Source organism: Thermobia domestica, chromosome 2 (assembly GCF_964235325.1).
Source record: "Thermobia domestica chromosome 2, izTheDome1.hap1.1, whole genome shotgun sequence".
Lineage (NCBI taxonomy): Eukaryota > Metazoa > Arthropoda > Insecta > Zygentoma > Lepismatidae > Thermobia > Thermobia domestica.
The window spans coordinates 234,760,288-234,776,981 of record NC_137455.1 but is presented as its reverse complement, the minus strand read 5'-3'; the positions used below and the strand labels follow the sequence as shown (position 1 = coordinate 234,776,981).

Below are 16,694 nucleotides of genomic sequence, written 5' to 3'. Positions count from 1 at the left end.
TTAGTCAGTGTCATCAATCATTTAGATGTGAATCCTGAGAAATGATTATGTTAGACCTTTCTTTATTCACCTGTATGGAAACGGAAAAATGTCTCCCTGGTATAAGCCATATTAAATATATCAAGGAAGTAGTTTCAAAGCTGCAATATGGCCACTTTTCTCATTACTCACACAGCAGCTGTGCAGCATTGAATTCGGAATTACCGCCAACTTCAGGAGTGAAATGGTCTATGCCTAAACCCAATCGAAAGAGGTTGGTTTTGACTCACACACCTACCAAGAGCTCCAGCCGGATAATCTTACTTACTTGTAGATAAAAAGTGACTGCAACTAAAAGTGATATGTGATCGGGCAACAAGTTTGTGTAAAAAAGCCGATATGAAGTATTCAAGGTATTGTGCATTCTGGCAAGAGAATTCAAGAAGAAATGGCACATTGAAAGATAATCTGATATAGATGATAACGAACTGCTGTAAAAAACCAATATGTCATTGACAACGGATTAATTGTTGATCCAATCAGTTATGATTATTATTTTGTGATTTCGTCCCCGACTTATAGACCTAAAAAAATGGACATAAAAACGAACTTGATGAAGCTTTAAAATAAGGTGTAAGGAAAAGTTGTAAAACATGAAGGTAGTGTATTCTTCTGTTTAGATATTTTGGAATCTTTTAAAACGAGCTGCTTTGGTACCCGAGGAGAAAACAAAACCGTAGTAGGACATGATTAGGTTATCCACCAAAAACCAGTTCATTTAGATATGACATTCGCGTACTAAAGTATCATTCAATAGTACCTTAATAACTATTGTTTATATTTGATTTGTTTATATGTTAAGATATTCAACAGCAGATTATTGACTCCGAGGATTCTGCCATCTGCATGGACTTTTAAAATTGTGTAATTGCAGTTTAGTTTTCGACTCTCCTACAAGGAAGTAAAGTTTCACACTCTTAATAAAGAACAATGTTTCGATATTCCATACATGCAAAGATTCCATGTACATTTTCATCCAAGAGGGCGTAAGAATGAAAACTCTACTACACGTGGATTCCAGTTGGTTTTAACTTATTGACCTAGGTTTTATACGACATAAGGACAAACAATCCTTACTGCACAGCACCTTGTTCATTTGCGACTATTCCAAGCTGTTTTCATACCGAAGGCCTAGTAAGCTTAACAATTTCCGTAACACATATTACACTTATGGTCGTAGATTGTAAAGGATTCAGAGGCAGATTATTGGTTTGATACTCTATTAGGAGATTTTTAAGATATTATGTACGTGATTACCTTGTAGACACAGGCCCGCTTCTCTTGGCCTGTGAGTCTCCTGTTCAATCTAGTGAGTCCCCTTTGGATGAATTGCAAAACGATTATGACCTTCTCTATATACTGCAGCCAAAGTTTACCGTTGGGATAAGGTCACCGTCTTAATCTTCAGATTTCCTGATAAGGTTTTTGCTATGCAATTTCATTTTCTTGTAAATGTTGCATATTGATTTCCTAATCCAGATTATGTTCAATAGGATCCAAGGTCCTAGATTTAGTAATCTCCTCCGACGGTTGTAAATGTTTTCACAAACACATGTAAGGCTCGAGAGCAAAGTCTAGAAGTTAGTTCTCAATGATTTTGAGTAGGCATGGAAATTCAAAATTTTCACTAATGTTGTCATAGTGTTCAGGATACCAGAAAGTTCTTCTATACCATTTCCTGACATAATGAATCCAGTCATGCCTAGAAACTACTTAAGTGGACACCTCTTGTGACAGTTAAGAAATTTCTTGAGCTGCAGGTATGATTTGAGACCTTTCCAGTACAATGGCTGATCTATTGAGATTACACAATTGCTTTGTTCACTTTTCTTTCACTTATTTTCTGTATGCGGAAAAGTAGAATAGAGAGTATTAGTACTTGATGTTGAAATAATGAAGAAATAAAGGGGCAATACACTGCTTATATGAAAAGGAGATGTGTGTACCTCAGCATTACACAATCGTTCTGGCGAAACTCTCACAAGATGAATAGGGAGTGAGATGACGACAGCATTGACACACCAAGAAAATGAGTGTATAGCATTAGAGAGAAAGTGGATGACAGAATGAAGAAATGAGGTACGATATTCTTATCAACACAATGCTTCCGTAAAATAAGATTACTTTTTCATTCAAGCACTTGGATATGGAGAATTTTCAAAAAGAGAGATGTGAAGTAAATTACTTTTTCTGCTCTTGAAATTTGCGTATATTACCACCTGCAATTCTCCTTTTCCTAAAATAGCAGGCAACCGAAACAACTCGGCGATTGGGTTGGTTGCAACTTCGAAAGGCGTTTAACTAAACATTAATTTTCTCAGAAATATATCAGTGTGGGTATCTGCAAATAAGAGAGAAATAAAAAAAACTTTCTTTTGGTAAATTCTAGTTCAAAGTTCGTAGCACTTGGTTTTGGACGTGATGATTTGTTTCTTTTTTTCAGGGAACAGAAACGTTCTGGCGTCTAAGAAATTATATCATATAATATTGCAAATTTGCAAGTGGATGTATTTACATTGCAATTTGTGCTAATAAAGATATAATGATTGTAAAAAGTAACTTTAATTTCTTTATCCTGGGGTCTCCTTCATCAAGTCTTAGGGACTCCTTATATCTCGTCGTCCCCCCGAATATCGATAACTAATATGTAGAATGATATATTCATTTCCATATATTTGCGATATCGAATGTTAATATATGATAATATAGAAATCGTCGATAGCATTTTCGACATAACACAGGCCTATGTCCGAGTAGTGATGCTTGAAATATATTGGAAACAACAATCAAATTCTAAATAAGTTCGCCATTTCCGTATTCAATCTTGAGGGGTAAAACGTGAACCCGAATAGAAATTTTCAGAAAGAAAATGTTAAGATAAAAGGTTTTCCGTTTCCCCTTCAATACAAAACTATTAAGAGAAAACTTTTACTGTAATTTACCTTTTACTTCTGTTTGTGATTGTTATCACAAATCAGCGAAAGTACACATACTTTACACAGTATACCAATACACTCTATAACTTTTCACAACCAAGCAAGCCGGAAGATGAATTTCTTATGATATTAAAATAGAATGTTCTACAAAATATTCATAATTCATTGGCCATATTTCTATTAGTACTTTCATACGAACTAAGAGCTACAAGACTAAAAAACTTATGCATTACCCTGATATTCTAATTTTCTTTGTTCACTTTTCTTGCACTTATTTACTGTATGCGGAAAAGTAGAAAATATAGTATTTATTAGTACTTGATGTTGAAATATTGAAGAAATAAAAAGGCAATACACTACTTGTATGAAAAGGAGAGGTGTGTATCTCAGCATTACACAATCGTTGTGCCGAAACTCTCACAAGATGAATAGCTATCCAAACGTTGTTTGAGAATAGGAGATCAAGCCGCGAGATGCGAGTGAGGATTCGCACACGAAGAAAATGAATGTATAGCATTAGATGGAAAGTGGATGTCAGAATGAAGGAATGAGATACGATATTCTTATCAAGACAAAGCTACCGTGAAATAAGATTACTTCTTCATTCAAGGACTTGGATATGGATTATTTTCAAAAAGAGACATGTGAAATAAATGACTTTTCTGCTCTACTAAATTTGTGGTACTTAGTTACTAATCAAAGCATACAGTGAGCATATATGAAAAGATTATTATATTAGTCCACTGAGCTTATATGGAAAGATTATTATATTAAGACCTAAAAATAATCTAAAATCGATTATTTTTTTGTTTCATCGATCAGATCAGCGTTCTCAGACCCAAAGTAAGGTTCCTTCGAAGGTTAGAATATAATGGGTTTCATAGCAAGTTTTTTTCAATATGCAGTCGTGAAAATATTAATAATTATAGGGCGGAACCTAATGAATTCTACAAACTCTATGTAAGTTCTACTGAGCAGCAATGACGCTAATGTTTAATAAATCCGTTAGAACACAACTTTTTCGATTAAACAGTTTCTATCAGGCTAACGATCAAGAACAAGGTGAGAGTGTTATGGGTGTTAAGTAGATTACTTCAGCAGAAAGCACTCTCAAATAGTATTGTAGTGTTTATTAACGGGAAGTATAGCAATTGCTTGATTATCATTGTTAAATTAATACTTTTTTTTTTTACGATAGGTATCAGCATTTTTCCTCCCCACGGCCCCACCAAAACCGCTGTAAACCATCGTCTTCATAAGGGAGACTTAAATCCACAACGCCATTGCATAATGTGTGTTAAGTAACTATAAAAGCACTCTTGCATCGTCTTAAGACCTAGATACACAACACAAGATCATACGGCTTCGGTTTCATTGTGGCTTCCTTTACTAGCTTTAAGCCATTAATAATTAAGGAATAGATGCCGATGTCCACTGCTGACTTCTAAATTTCACAGCGTTGTAAGAAGGACATAATCCGTTTTGCCTTACCGGTAACTCTCGAATTATTGGCGCACTTGTTGCACTCTAAACCACTAATTAAAAATCGAACATCCCCTTGCACCCTCAAAATTATTTCTTTAATCACCGCATCACTTCGATATCGATATAATCTTTTATAATATCTCTTTTGAGACATTGTAGAATACTAAAAATAGTATTACAATGAAGTCAAGTGACATCTCTGCTATCGTTCTCATTTTAAGACGATTTCTGACGTAGTGGATGCATATTACAAAAAGCATCACAAGCTCGGAAATGATTATTCTATCGCAAATACCCATCAACTTGTCCATCATTTAACGTGGTTTCTCTTTACTATACCTTATGCTCAAGTGATATTCATTCTTTCTCAGCTAAAGATTTCTTGTTCCGCACGTCACAGGGTTAAAGCTCGAATATTACGAATTTGCAAGTCCTAAGGACAATATCTGCTGTCGTACTTTTGCCATTTCAACGCACGCTCTCTCGTCGTTTGTACTGAATGCAAACTGATTCCACTCGTTCTAATGCAAGTATCATGGTGGATTTCGACATCTACTGCTATTATCTTTTTATCTAAATGCATCCTGATATCTGCAATTAGTAATACCATTTTTTCTGCAGAAAGCCACAGTTGGCAGCCTTGTAGATAAATTTTAAATCTTTTGCCATATGAAAGTAATTTTTCAACAGATTTTAGTCTATTACATTAGTAGTGCTTTTAGAGCTCCTTAAGTCACATTATACAATCGCGTATAATTTTAAAAACCATGGATTTAAAAAAAAAATTCCAATGTAAATAAAAATACTTATTAATTTATCAATGATAATTAAGCAATTTTTATAATTCCCGTTTATATGCAACTCATTACTATCTGAGAGTGCTTCTGCTGTAGAAATCTATTTAGGACTCATATCGCTCTCACCTATTTCTTAATTGTTATTCTGATAGAAACGGTTTAATCCAAAGAGTTGTGTTCTTACGGATATATTATTTAAAGAGAGTCTTCTGTTTGCTAACGCACGAGGCTATCAAATATGAGTTGAATTAGCGTCCTTGCAGCTCACTAGGGGTTACATACAGAGTTGTGTAGGATTCACGTGTTCCGGTCTATCATTAATAATATTTTCCCCATTGTATCCTGTATAACTTGCTATGGACTCATTTTATTCTGACCTCCAAAGCAGCCTTAATTTTGACCTGAGACCGGTAATCTTTATGGGCCAAATAAAGACTCGAGTTTTTGTCTTTTAAGATCTTCTCTTAAACGGTTAAGTGGAAAATTTTTCCGGTATAGTCAGTCCTGTGTTTGCTAAGAACTTTGTAATACTGGTCATCACATAGTAACCAAATTGTGGGCTAATCAAATAACACTTTCTATTCTAAAGCTCACTCTATGCTTTGATTAGTAACAAAGTGTTACACGTATCATAGAGCAGGAAAAGTCATTAATTTCTGAAGTCTCTTGTTGAAAATTATCCATATCCAAAGTCTTGAATGATATCACGGTAGCATTGTCTTCATAAGAATATCGTATCACATTTCGTCATTCCTACGTCTTGTTTCCCTCTATTGATATACTCTCATGTTCTTGGTGTGTCAATGCTGTCTTACTCGGAAGATTTAATCAAATTTTACTCGCATCTCGTGTGTCGATTTAATAATTTCAAACAACCTTTGGATAGCTATTTATCTTGTGAAAGCTTCGCCACAACGATTGTGTACTGGTGAGATACAAACCTCTCCTTTTGATATAAGCAGTGTAGTCCCTCTGTATTTCTTGAATATTTCAACATCAAGTAGTAATACTTTATATTCTACTCTGGTGCATAGAGTAAATAACTGCAAGAAAAGTGAAAAAAGCTCATTCGTTATGACATTAGATCAGCCATTATACTCGAAAGGTGTTTAAATCGTACCTCAGCTGAAGAAATTTCTGATCGGTCCAAAGTTGTACCGGTATTAGGTGTTCTTTTTAAGTAATTTCAAGGCTCCATTGGGTACATTTTCTTAGGAAAAGGTATAGAAGAACTTTCGTGTATCCTGTACATTATTACAAATTTAGTGAAAATGCTGAATGGCAAAGCCTACTCAAAATCATTGAGAACACTTCTAGACTTTGCTCTGCGACCTCTACATGTGGTTTTGAAAAAGTAGTCTTATTTCACGGTAGCTTTGTCTTGATAAGAATATCGTATCTCGTTTATTCATTCTGACATCCACTTTCCCTCTAATGCTATAAATTTATATTCTTGGTGTGTCAATGCTGTCCTCATCCTCGCTCGCATCTCGCGTCTTGATCTCCTATTCTCAAACAACGTTTGGACAGCTATTCATCTTGTGAGAGCTTCGGCACAACGATTGTGTAATGCTGAGATACACATCTCTCCTTTTCATACAAGCAGTGTATTGCCTTTTTATTTCTTTAATATTTCAACATCAAGTACTAATAAATACTATACATTCTACTCTTCTGCATACAGTAAATAAGCGCAAGAAAAGTGAACAAAGCATTTGTGTAATCACATTAGATCAGCCATTATACTGGAAAGGTCTCAAATTGTACCTGCAGCTCAAGAAATTTCTGAACTGTCCAAAGTTGTACCTTTAGAAGGTGTCTACTTAAGTAATTTCTAGGCATGATTTGATACATTATTTCAGGAAATGGTATAGAAGAACTTTCGGGTATCCTGTACACTATTTCAACATTAGTGAAAAAAATGAATTTCCATGCCTACTCAACATCATTCAAAACCAACTTCTATACTTTGCTCGCGACCCTTTCAAATGATTATGAAAACATTTACAACCGTCGGAGGAGATGACTAAATTTAGGATCTTGGATCTTATTGAATTCCCGACATATTCGAAACAGCTAATGATGGGTGATATCAATAAAACGGAGAAGTGACTCATTACGCCCAATTTTGAACTAGTTACTGGCATTGGTATCAATAAAAAGAGAACTGAACACTAGACGTCTCGTCTGACCTCGGAGAAGCCTTGCCCTTTTGAAGTAACCACACCTCTATTCTCGAGCCGAATAACTACTCCGCGTTTGATATCAATAAAAATCAAGACTCTTCTGTGATGCTTCTCCAAATTTGTGGAGCGAGCTAAATAAGTGACTCCGTGCGAAATATTTCAGAGTATATGATTGTTTTGCTATGTAGTAAAACTTATAAATTGCATATAAATCTTGCAAATGGAAATTACAAAAAACATAGGTTTATGAAAGAAAATGTAAAGTAGTTAGCACAACGTTTTTTAACAGAATCAACGGAAATTTGGGAAGGTGCACTACGTAATGGCAAAAAGATGCGGGTTTTCTTGCTTTACGTGAGTGATCCGGGATTCCAGGTCTGAATTGAATGTCATGGGGTTCTGTTGTGGCTCAAAGTACTGTGTCTATGACTACTACAAGTGTAATAGATGCGATTATTGCGAAATCTGAAAATTGATTGTTTCCGGAGGTGTGTGTAATATTCAAACAGCAAAGGAAGAGTGGCAAGAACAATATACATTTCCGGGTGCTATCGGAGCACTTGATTATAAACACGTGGCAATAAAGAAACCTAGTATTTTCGAGACGAATACGCTAATAGGAAGAGCTCCTTCGTGGCTAAGCGGAGAGCATACATGCCTTTGGCATGAGAGACCCGCGTTCGATTCCCGGCGGGAGTTCATATGTTTCGGATTCCAAGTTACTCATCCGTCCATATAGCCTCGCTACTGAAAAGGACATTAAACTCAAAATCAACTCAACTCAACGCTGATAGGAAGGTTGTATACATGAGAATGTATAGTTTTTTATGCCAAGGTGAAAGGGGACGCGTATGGTGTGGAAAACGCAATCAGATGGATGTGCTTTATGACGTGACTGGCTGGACTATTTAAAAAAGGAAACAAAGAGACCAAGTGTCTGATTTCGTTCTTAAAGCCAATCTAAAAAGACCTTGGACAACACGTGACATGCACTTGTCGTGCTAATCTTGATATTGCTGGATTCCAATCAACATCCATCAGTTCCAAAAAGTTCGTTCCCGTGGTTTCAGTATTACTTTCTCGTTTCCCGTTTTCTTTTTCAAATTAGTTTTTTTTTTCTTAATGCTCGCTCGGATATTAAATATTCTCTTTTGGATTTGTCTCTCATTTGTAGATGTATTTGATATTTCGTTGCATTTCACTGTAATTGCCTTCAAAGCTTCGGCTTTCCTTCGTTTACTTTCTGGTAACTGTGACTTTGAAAGTACCAATGGAATTTTTATAATATCCACAAATGCACTTTAATTGAAACTGTCGTTGCTACTTATCCCTTCCATGGAGTTTAGGATATTACGCCATAAGTTAAAAACAACGAAATGACCGCGCGACGGATGGGTAAATGAGTAACTACTTCTTTTATTGATACGACTCAGTACTACGTGCAGAGGAAGCGCGAGTAAACGTTCATAAATCTGGAGCAGACTAGACCTGAGTAGTGGCATGTTTTATTGATACGAAATTGAGGGAGGAGTTTACTCCAGGTGCAGTTACTCCGATTCTCGAGCCGGACTTCTCAAGAGTAGTTACTTATTTTTATTGATATCACCCGATATCTTTAATACAATCGTTAGTGCTTCTTAGAGTAGTGACACTTAACACTAGTGTTGCAATACTTTGGACACTAGAAGCAAATAAAAACTTTGAATACAAACGTGAAGTTAAGTCCGCAGGAAGCACTAACAATCAAACCTAGTGCAATTGATAGTACATTGTTGGTGGTCCTAGATAACACTAAGAGTGGAAGAGAATGTGAATAATTAGTTTTTATTTACACATACTCTCTCTTCCACTATTCTCCAAAACCCATTCCAGAGTTTGGAGCTCTTAAAAGTAGCTCTAAGTAAGAGTATTAATAACCACCAAGTCCCCAAAAGTCCATCGTAGATCCGCCTCTTGAGAAGAGAATGCGTGAATAAACACATATTATTCACATTCAGTTTGCACATTTCACAAACAAACATTATTTTAATTCACTTCCATATACTACTGCATCTACTGAACTGTAACGCCTCTTTATGTTTAAAAATAATTATTCATTTTTCAATAATTGTAAATGTTTAAGTTCAGTAATTCACCATGAATAGAGTCAACTACAAGTGTTTTTGTAACGAAGAAAAAAATTGAACTGTGGAATATCTTTCAACAAACTGTCGAGGGTTGATTCCGCGGTAGCCAGAATTAGCCTGAAACCGCGGTAGCCATAATTAGCCCAGGGTAAGGGACATATTAAGAAAATGAAAATGTCAGGTAAATGCATGTTTTTTAGTCTTGTAGCTCTTAGTTCGTATGAAAGTACTAATAGAAATATGGCCAATGAATTATGACTATTTTGTAGAACATTCTATTTTAATATCATAGGAAATTCATCTTCCGGCTTGCTTGGTTGTGAAAAGTTATAGAGTCTATTGGTATACTGTGTAAAGTATGTGTACTGTTGCTGATTTGTGATAATCACAATCAGAAGTAAAAGGTAAATTACAGTAATAGTTTTCTCTTAATAGTTTTGTATTGAAGGGGAAACGGAAAACCTACTTTTATCTTAACATTTTCTTTCTTAAAATTTCTATTCGGGTTCACGTTCTTCCCCCTAAACATTCAATACGGAAATGGCGAACTTATTTAGAATTTGATTGTTGTTTCCAATATATTTCAAGCATCACTTCTTGGACATAGGCCTGTGTTATGTCGATAACGCTATCGTCGATATATTTATCATATATTAACATTCGATATCACAAATATATGGACATGAATATATCATTCTACATCTTCGATATCGATATTCGGGGGACGACGAGATATAAGGAGCCCCTAAGACTTAATGAAGGAGACCCCTGGATAAATAAATTAAAGTTACTTTTTACAATCATTATATCTTTATTGGCACAAATTGCAATGTAAATACATCCACTTGCAAATTTGCAATATTATATGATATAATTTCTTAGACGCCAGAACGTTTCTGTTCCCTGAAAAAAAGAAACAAATCATCACGTCCAAAACCAAGTGCTACGAACTTTGAACTCTAGTTACCATACGAAAGTTTATTTTATTTCTCTCTTATTTGCAGTTACCCACACTGATATATTTCTGGCAAAATTAATGTTTAGTTCAACGCCTTTCGAAGTTGCAACCAACCCAACCGCCGAGTTGTTTCGGTTGCCTGCTATTTTAGGAAAAGGAGAATTGCAGGTGGTAATATACGCAAATTTCAAGAGCAGAAAAAGTAATTTATTTCAAATCTCTCTTTTTGAAAATTCTCCATATCCAAGTGCTTGAATGAAAAAGTAATCTTATTTCACGGTAGCATTGTCTTGATAAGAATATCGTACCTCATTTCTTCATTCTGTCATCCACTTTCTCTCTAATGCTATACACTCATTTTCTTGGTGTGTCAATGCTGTCCTCATCCTCACTAGCATCTCGCGACTCGATTTCGTGAGAGGTTCGCCAGAACGATTGCGTAATGCTTAGGTACACACCTCTCCTAAAACTAAACGGAAGCGTGGCGAAAGGAGTGTTTGGAAAAAGAGGATGGCTTTTGTTGTTCGTTAGATACTGAAATACTTAAGAATAAAATGAATTAACTGTATTCTCTTAATTTGTCATATTTAAATTGAAATGTTGCTCAATTTAGAAGGGCCATAGGAAAGTTTAAGCTGAAGTATATCCTTGCTGGTCTATAGTTGTCTATATATGAAAGAATATATTTATACAGTGGAAATGTCGTAAATGGTCAAATATTTACAATAGTAAACTTGTTATTCAGTAAGAGAAAGGACTGTTTCAAAGGCGAAGCAAACAATTTCTATTTGTTTGTTACTCTCATATTTAAAATTAACAAATAATAACGATATTGTCACAATTTGTAACATATTTATCTTTGAAAAACGAATCTCCTCAGGAGAACGAAAGGAGTATTTTCAAGGTGAAGAACATTTTTGCTGATCGGTAGTTTCCGACATATTTCAGAATCTAATATTAGAATGGAATTGTCTTAAAGTATCAGATATACTTAATTAAAAAGCGAGTCCTTTGAATGGAGTATAAGAGTGCTTCGAAGGTGGTGCAGACTGTGGTTGGTCCCTCTGAATTATCATTATTCATAGTATGTATTCTGCAGTTAGAAATAAGTGATTTCTTTAATTAATGGAAATACTAGCTGACCAGATTTTAGAGTGACCTGAGTGACGCCAGTCACATTGATTTTGCAGTTCCTTCTCTGTACTTTCTGATGTCCGAGTTAGCGCAATGACCCGTGCAATTGCCAGTGGACTAGATTTAACATAAATTATTTTCCATATATTATTCTGTCTGTATATACATACAGGTGAGTTATCTGAGTGATTATTACATTGAACTACGAACATTCTTCAGTTGACCACTGCATTGTGTGCCGCCACCGCGGTCGTTGCGTGGGGAATTAAATCTGACTGTGTTAAGGGGAACAAGCTATTTGTCGGCGAAGGACATTTTTTTACGATTAGCCCCCAACTACTGACGTCCCTTGTTCAAATACTTTGTGCGTACCTGTGAGTTATATGCGCGCCCTCCAACTAGTATTCTACCTTGGAGACAATTTTATTGGCTGAAGATTCATCTTAACTCTTCAGGATTGTTTCGCGCAGCAACTGCATATCTACGTGGGACTATCCAAGCAATTTTTCCTCCAGTGCTAATCTCCAATTCTGCAATCCAATTCTCGTTATTCAGACCGACGAGCGATTAGGATACAATTTGTAACTCCTTATTGGCGAGGTCCTTCATGATGTTATTCAGGGAAGTTAAGGTCTCAGGGAAATACTTACTGGCAGCACCACCGAGAGAAATCCGAACAGTAGCCCGAACTCAAGTTGGTTACAAACAAATGGCCGCCCGAACACACAACTCGAAATGGTTATAAATTGTCAGATATTTTAAATTAAAAGTGAAATAAAAGGCCTGAAAATAGAGCAGACTCTTGGTAATCGTTTATTTCTTATTTACCTAAAAATAAAATGAATTGCCGTAAAGAATAATGTAAAATAACAGATTTGTCTTAATTTGTCAGACATTTACAATTCCAATTTATAGGACCAAACCATTGAAACAACTTAGACTATTCCTAATGGTTAATTGCTGAGATATTTGTCAATAAAATGAAAAAAAGCATTTGTCGCAAATTGCCAGGAATTTACGGTTGAAAATGACTGTATGGAGAAGGAAAAATGTCCTTCATGGTATAAGCCAGCCCTGGCCACGGCGAGCAGATAGTGGAAACTCTCCTCGTGAGCGCTCACGAGCATCCTACGTGCAAATACCATTGTTCGTGCTTCGTGAATCTTCGGGTCTCGTCCTTCGAGGAACGGAAGTGTTGTCAACCTTGGCGGTAATCACTAGCCCACCAAATAAAAAAAAAGTATGTATGGATGTATGGTACCTGATTGCCATTTAGTGTAAAGTGTCTTTTACAATGTGGTAACCGTTAACTATAGACAACACAAACTTGTAACAGCAATCAAATGATAAACTATGTACGTTCCTTTTCTTCTTTTCTCTTTTTTTTTTGTTAAAGAATTATGTGGTGGAACCAAACCATCGCTTCCATTTATAAAAACTTGCTAGTTTGCCCAATGGAAAACCAGTTTTCTTATCAAGTTCTTAATCCGAGTGTGGGTTTGTTATATTATGTTGTTTCGCTTTTTAAGAAAATAGATAATCTGTTGATAAGAAAAAAAAATGCTGTAGCACTTGTTTGCAATTATCTAAGTATTATCTCCAGAAAATTAGCTTATGCATGTATGTGTGTACGAATAGGCTTAGCAAGGGGTTGGTTGTGGAGATTAGAAGCCACTATTACACTATTAATAGGAAGAATAGTATTTCTTACTCCACTTTTAAAGTTACTTTGATCCCAAAGAATCAAACAAAATATTAAGAGAGCCAAAGAGATTTTCCATTTTTAAGTGTGACCATTAGTGCCTACAATTAGTTTTTTTTTTTTTTTTTTTTTTTTACAAGGAGTGTCTTTTTAATAAGGAAAAATATATTGTCTTTGGCTGGTTTCTTGCCGGTGGCTTGTTAAAAGTGAAAAAGAATGTTAAATCATACAACGACTAAAGCTACACACTTGTTTTTCTTCGATAGTTACTGACTGATTTTGAAAGTCACAATGTTGTAGGCCTACTGTAACAGCATAAACTCGGAAGGAAACGTTCCAACTGAATTATACGAACACTTATTCCCAACATGAAACGTGGGTTGCACGGATAACGCTTAAAGTGGGCTGGACTGCACTGGAATTTCCTTCCGGCATATTAGTGTTTGGTCGGAACTCAGTTCTTCTGTGTAATTGTCTCTTAACAACATTTGAACATTTATTTTAGATAATAATAACTAACTTTATGGCCTATGGAACCAGAAGGTTCAATGCCGCGTTTACAAAATATTTCCACTAACTTCTGTCTTTAGCCAACTGGATCCAGTTTCTACTCTACTCTTATTTCTGCAAGATCCATCTCAATATTTTCTTCCCATCTGCGCCTAGGTCTTCCTAGTGGTCTTCTTCCAATTGGGTTTTCAGTTAAAATTATGAAAGCGTTTCTAATTTCTTCCATTCTAGCTACATGGCCTGCCCACCTGAACCTTCTGCACTTAATGACCCTAACAATTAGGTGAGTGGTATAAACTATGCAATTCCTCGTTATGAAATTCGTCCAATCCCCATTTTCATCCCTTTTTGGTCCTAATACTACTGCTACTACTACTACTACTACTACTATAACTACTACTACTACTACTACTACTACTACTACTACTACTACTAATAATAATAATAATAATAATAATAATAATGCATTATTATTATTATTATTATTATTTTATTAATAATAATAGTAGTAGTAGTAGTAGTAGTAGTAGTAGTAGTAGTAAAGATTAAGTACATGATAAAACAGCTTTACTAATGTATAGCAGACAGCGACTAGTGCCACTTATGTTCAGCCTACTATCATCCGTGCTTCCAATTTTGGCACCTGCATACATAATACGTTAGTTATCTAGCCACTAACTCCCCCTGTGTACATCTGCTTATAGAGACCAGTATCGAGCACAGTCGTTGTAAAGAGTTGAAAGCGGTAAGATGGCGAAACGACGCTGCCCTACACCTACACTTAAGTTCAACACGCAGTGGGAGGAGGATTATCTCTTTGTCGAAGAAGACGGTGTAGCCAAATGTTTAGTGTGCTTTAAAACATTACACGGATTTAAAAAGTTCAACCTTCAACGTCACTATAATACTTATCACGTGGAGCAATACGGGGAACTTGAAGGACATCTTCGCAAAGAAGAACTGAAGAAGTTGAAAGAGAATAAGGCCGCATCGGAAACGGAAGACGGGGAGAGAACGTGTGAAGCCTCTGTGCGGGTGAGTTACAAAATTGCGTTGCATATTGCGAAATTGTTGCGCCCTTTCACAGACGGAGACCTAATAAATGAGTGTATAGTAATATCAGCAGAAGACTTTTGTCCATCTCGAATACAGCAGTTCGAATCGGTTCCACTTTCCCGACAGACTATTACGCGACGCATAGAACATCTTGCAGATGATGTTTTGAGCCAGCTATCGGAACTTTCGAAAACGTTTATTGCATTTTCCCTGGCGCTCGACGAAAGTACGGATATTACAGATACTGCGCAGCTTGCTATCTTTATTCGTGGTGTACATAGTGATCTGGAGATTCGAGAGGAACTGTTGCACATAGTACCTATGAAGGGCACCACAACGGGCGCTGACATTCTTGCGTGTGTTGAAGAAAGTGTCGAAAATACAGGTCTTGCGTGGAATGCACTGGTTTCTGTAGCGACCGATGGGGCACCTGCTATGGTTGGGAAGAAAGCAGGGTTTGTGGCGCGACTAAAACTAAAACTCCAAGAGCTTGGGGTGTTGCATGATATCAGAGGAATTCATTGTATGTTGCATCAGGAACAGTTGTGTGCAAAGAGTGTAACGATGAACGATGTCATGGACGTTGTAGTTCGTACCACCAGCTACCTCAGAAAACATGGACTGAGACATCGCCAATTTAAATCCTTCCTCGAAGACCTAAACAGTGCATACGGAGACATACCTTATTATACAGAGGTGCGCTGGCTGAGCCGTGGGAACTTGTTAAACCAGTTCTTTCAGTTACTAAACGACATTGATATGTTTCTCGATATGAACGATCATTCCGTGCCAGAACTGAAAGACGACCAATGGAGATGCAACCTTGCGTTTTTGGCAGACATAACTACTCATCTCAATGCTATTAACCTCTCATTGCAGGGTCAACATCTGCTAATTACAAATATGTGCGATCGCGTCGAAGCGTTCAAAATGAAGCTATCCCTTTGGGCGCAGCAATTTGAAAACAATATTTTGGTTCACTTTCCCAGCTTAGGCACCTTACAAGAATCCGGTAAACTTCTTGACGTGACTTATTACCGCAATTTGCTGCTTAGCCTTAAGGACGAATTTGAAACCAGATTTCAGGACATAAAATGTTTGGAGATGAGCTTCAGGGTATTTGCCACCCCATTCTCTACAAACATTGCAGACGCTCCTTCTGATGTTCAGTTGGAACTTATAGACTTAGTGTGCGACAGGGAATTTAAAGAGAAATTCCATCAGAAAAGCAATTTACAAGAGTTCTATAGGAATTTCCCTCGATGTCGATTTCCGCGACTGCATAGAAATGCTGCCAATATTATGTCAATGTTTGGTTCGACGTATGTGTGTGAGCAATTATTTTCAAAAATGCGAGTGACGAAATCAAACCAGAGGAGTTCGTTGTCCAACCATCACCTGGAATGTTTGTTACGTCTAAGCTGTGTGCAAACAATATCACCTCGTATAGAGACACTTACGAAGAAATTGTGCGGTACATCTGCCTCAGAGAACAATGCTTGAAGTAAAACACTTGTCAGTTACTAGTGTTTATAGTGTATTTTCTTTTTTCTGTGTTTCTAACTTTATACACATTCGGCCTCTTTGTGCGTTTTCGTGTTCTGTTGGTTTGAATTTTGATTTGCTACTGTCAGACATTTGTCTCTTGTGGCGTTAAGATATTTGAGTACGCTTCGGCAAATGTGATTGCATTTTTCGAACTTTTGGGAATGTGCAACAAGTGTTTTTCTTTTGGGACCTTTGTCTACAATCTCGGATTTCTGTG

The 16,694-nt window shown here is 36.4% G+C and overlaps 1 protein-coding gene across 1 annotated transcript; it reads left to right on the top strand.

Annotated features, from left to right (window-relative positions):
- Window positions 1–14,623: 14,623 nt before the first annotated feature.
- On the top strand, window positions 14,624–16,432 carry LOC145679369 (general transcription factor II-I repeat domain-containing protein 2A-like). The gene has a single exon (XM_081749953.1). The coding sequence runs from the start codon at window positions 14,624–14,626 to the stop codon at window positions 16,430–16,432; it is 1,809 nt and encodes a 602-aa protein (XP_081606079.1).
- Window positions 16,433–16,694: the final 262 nt, after the last annotated feature.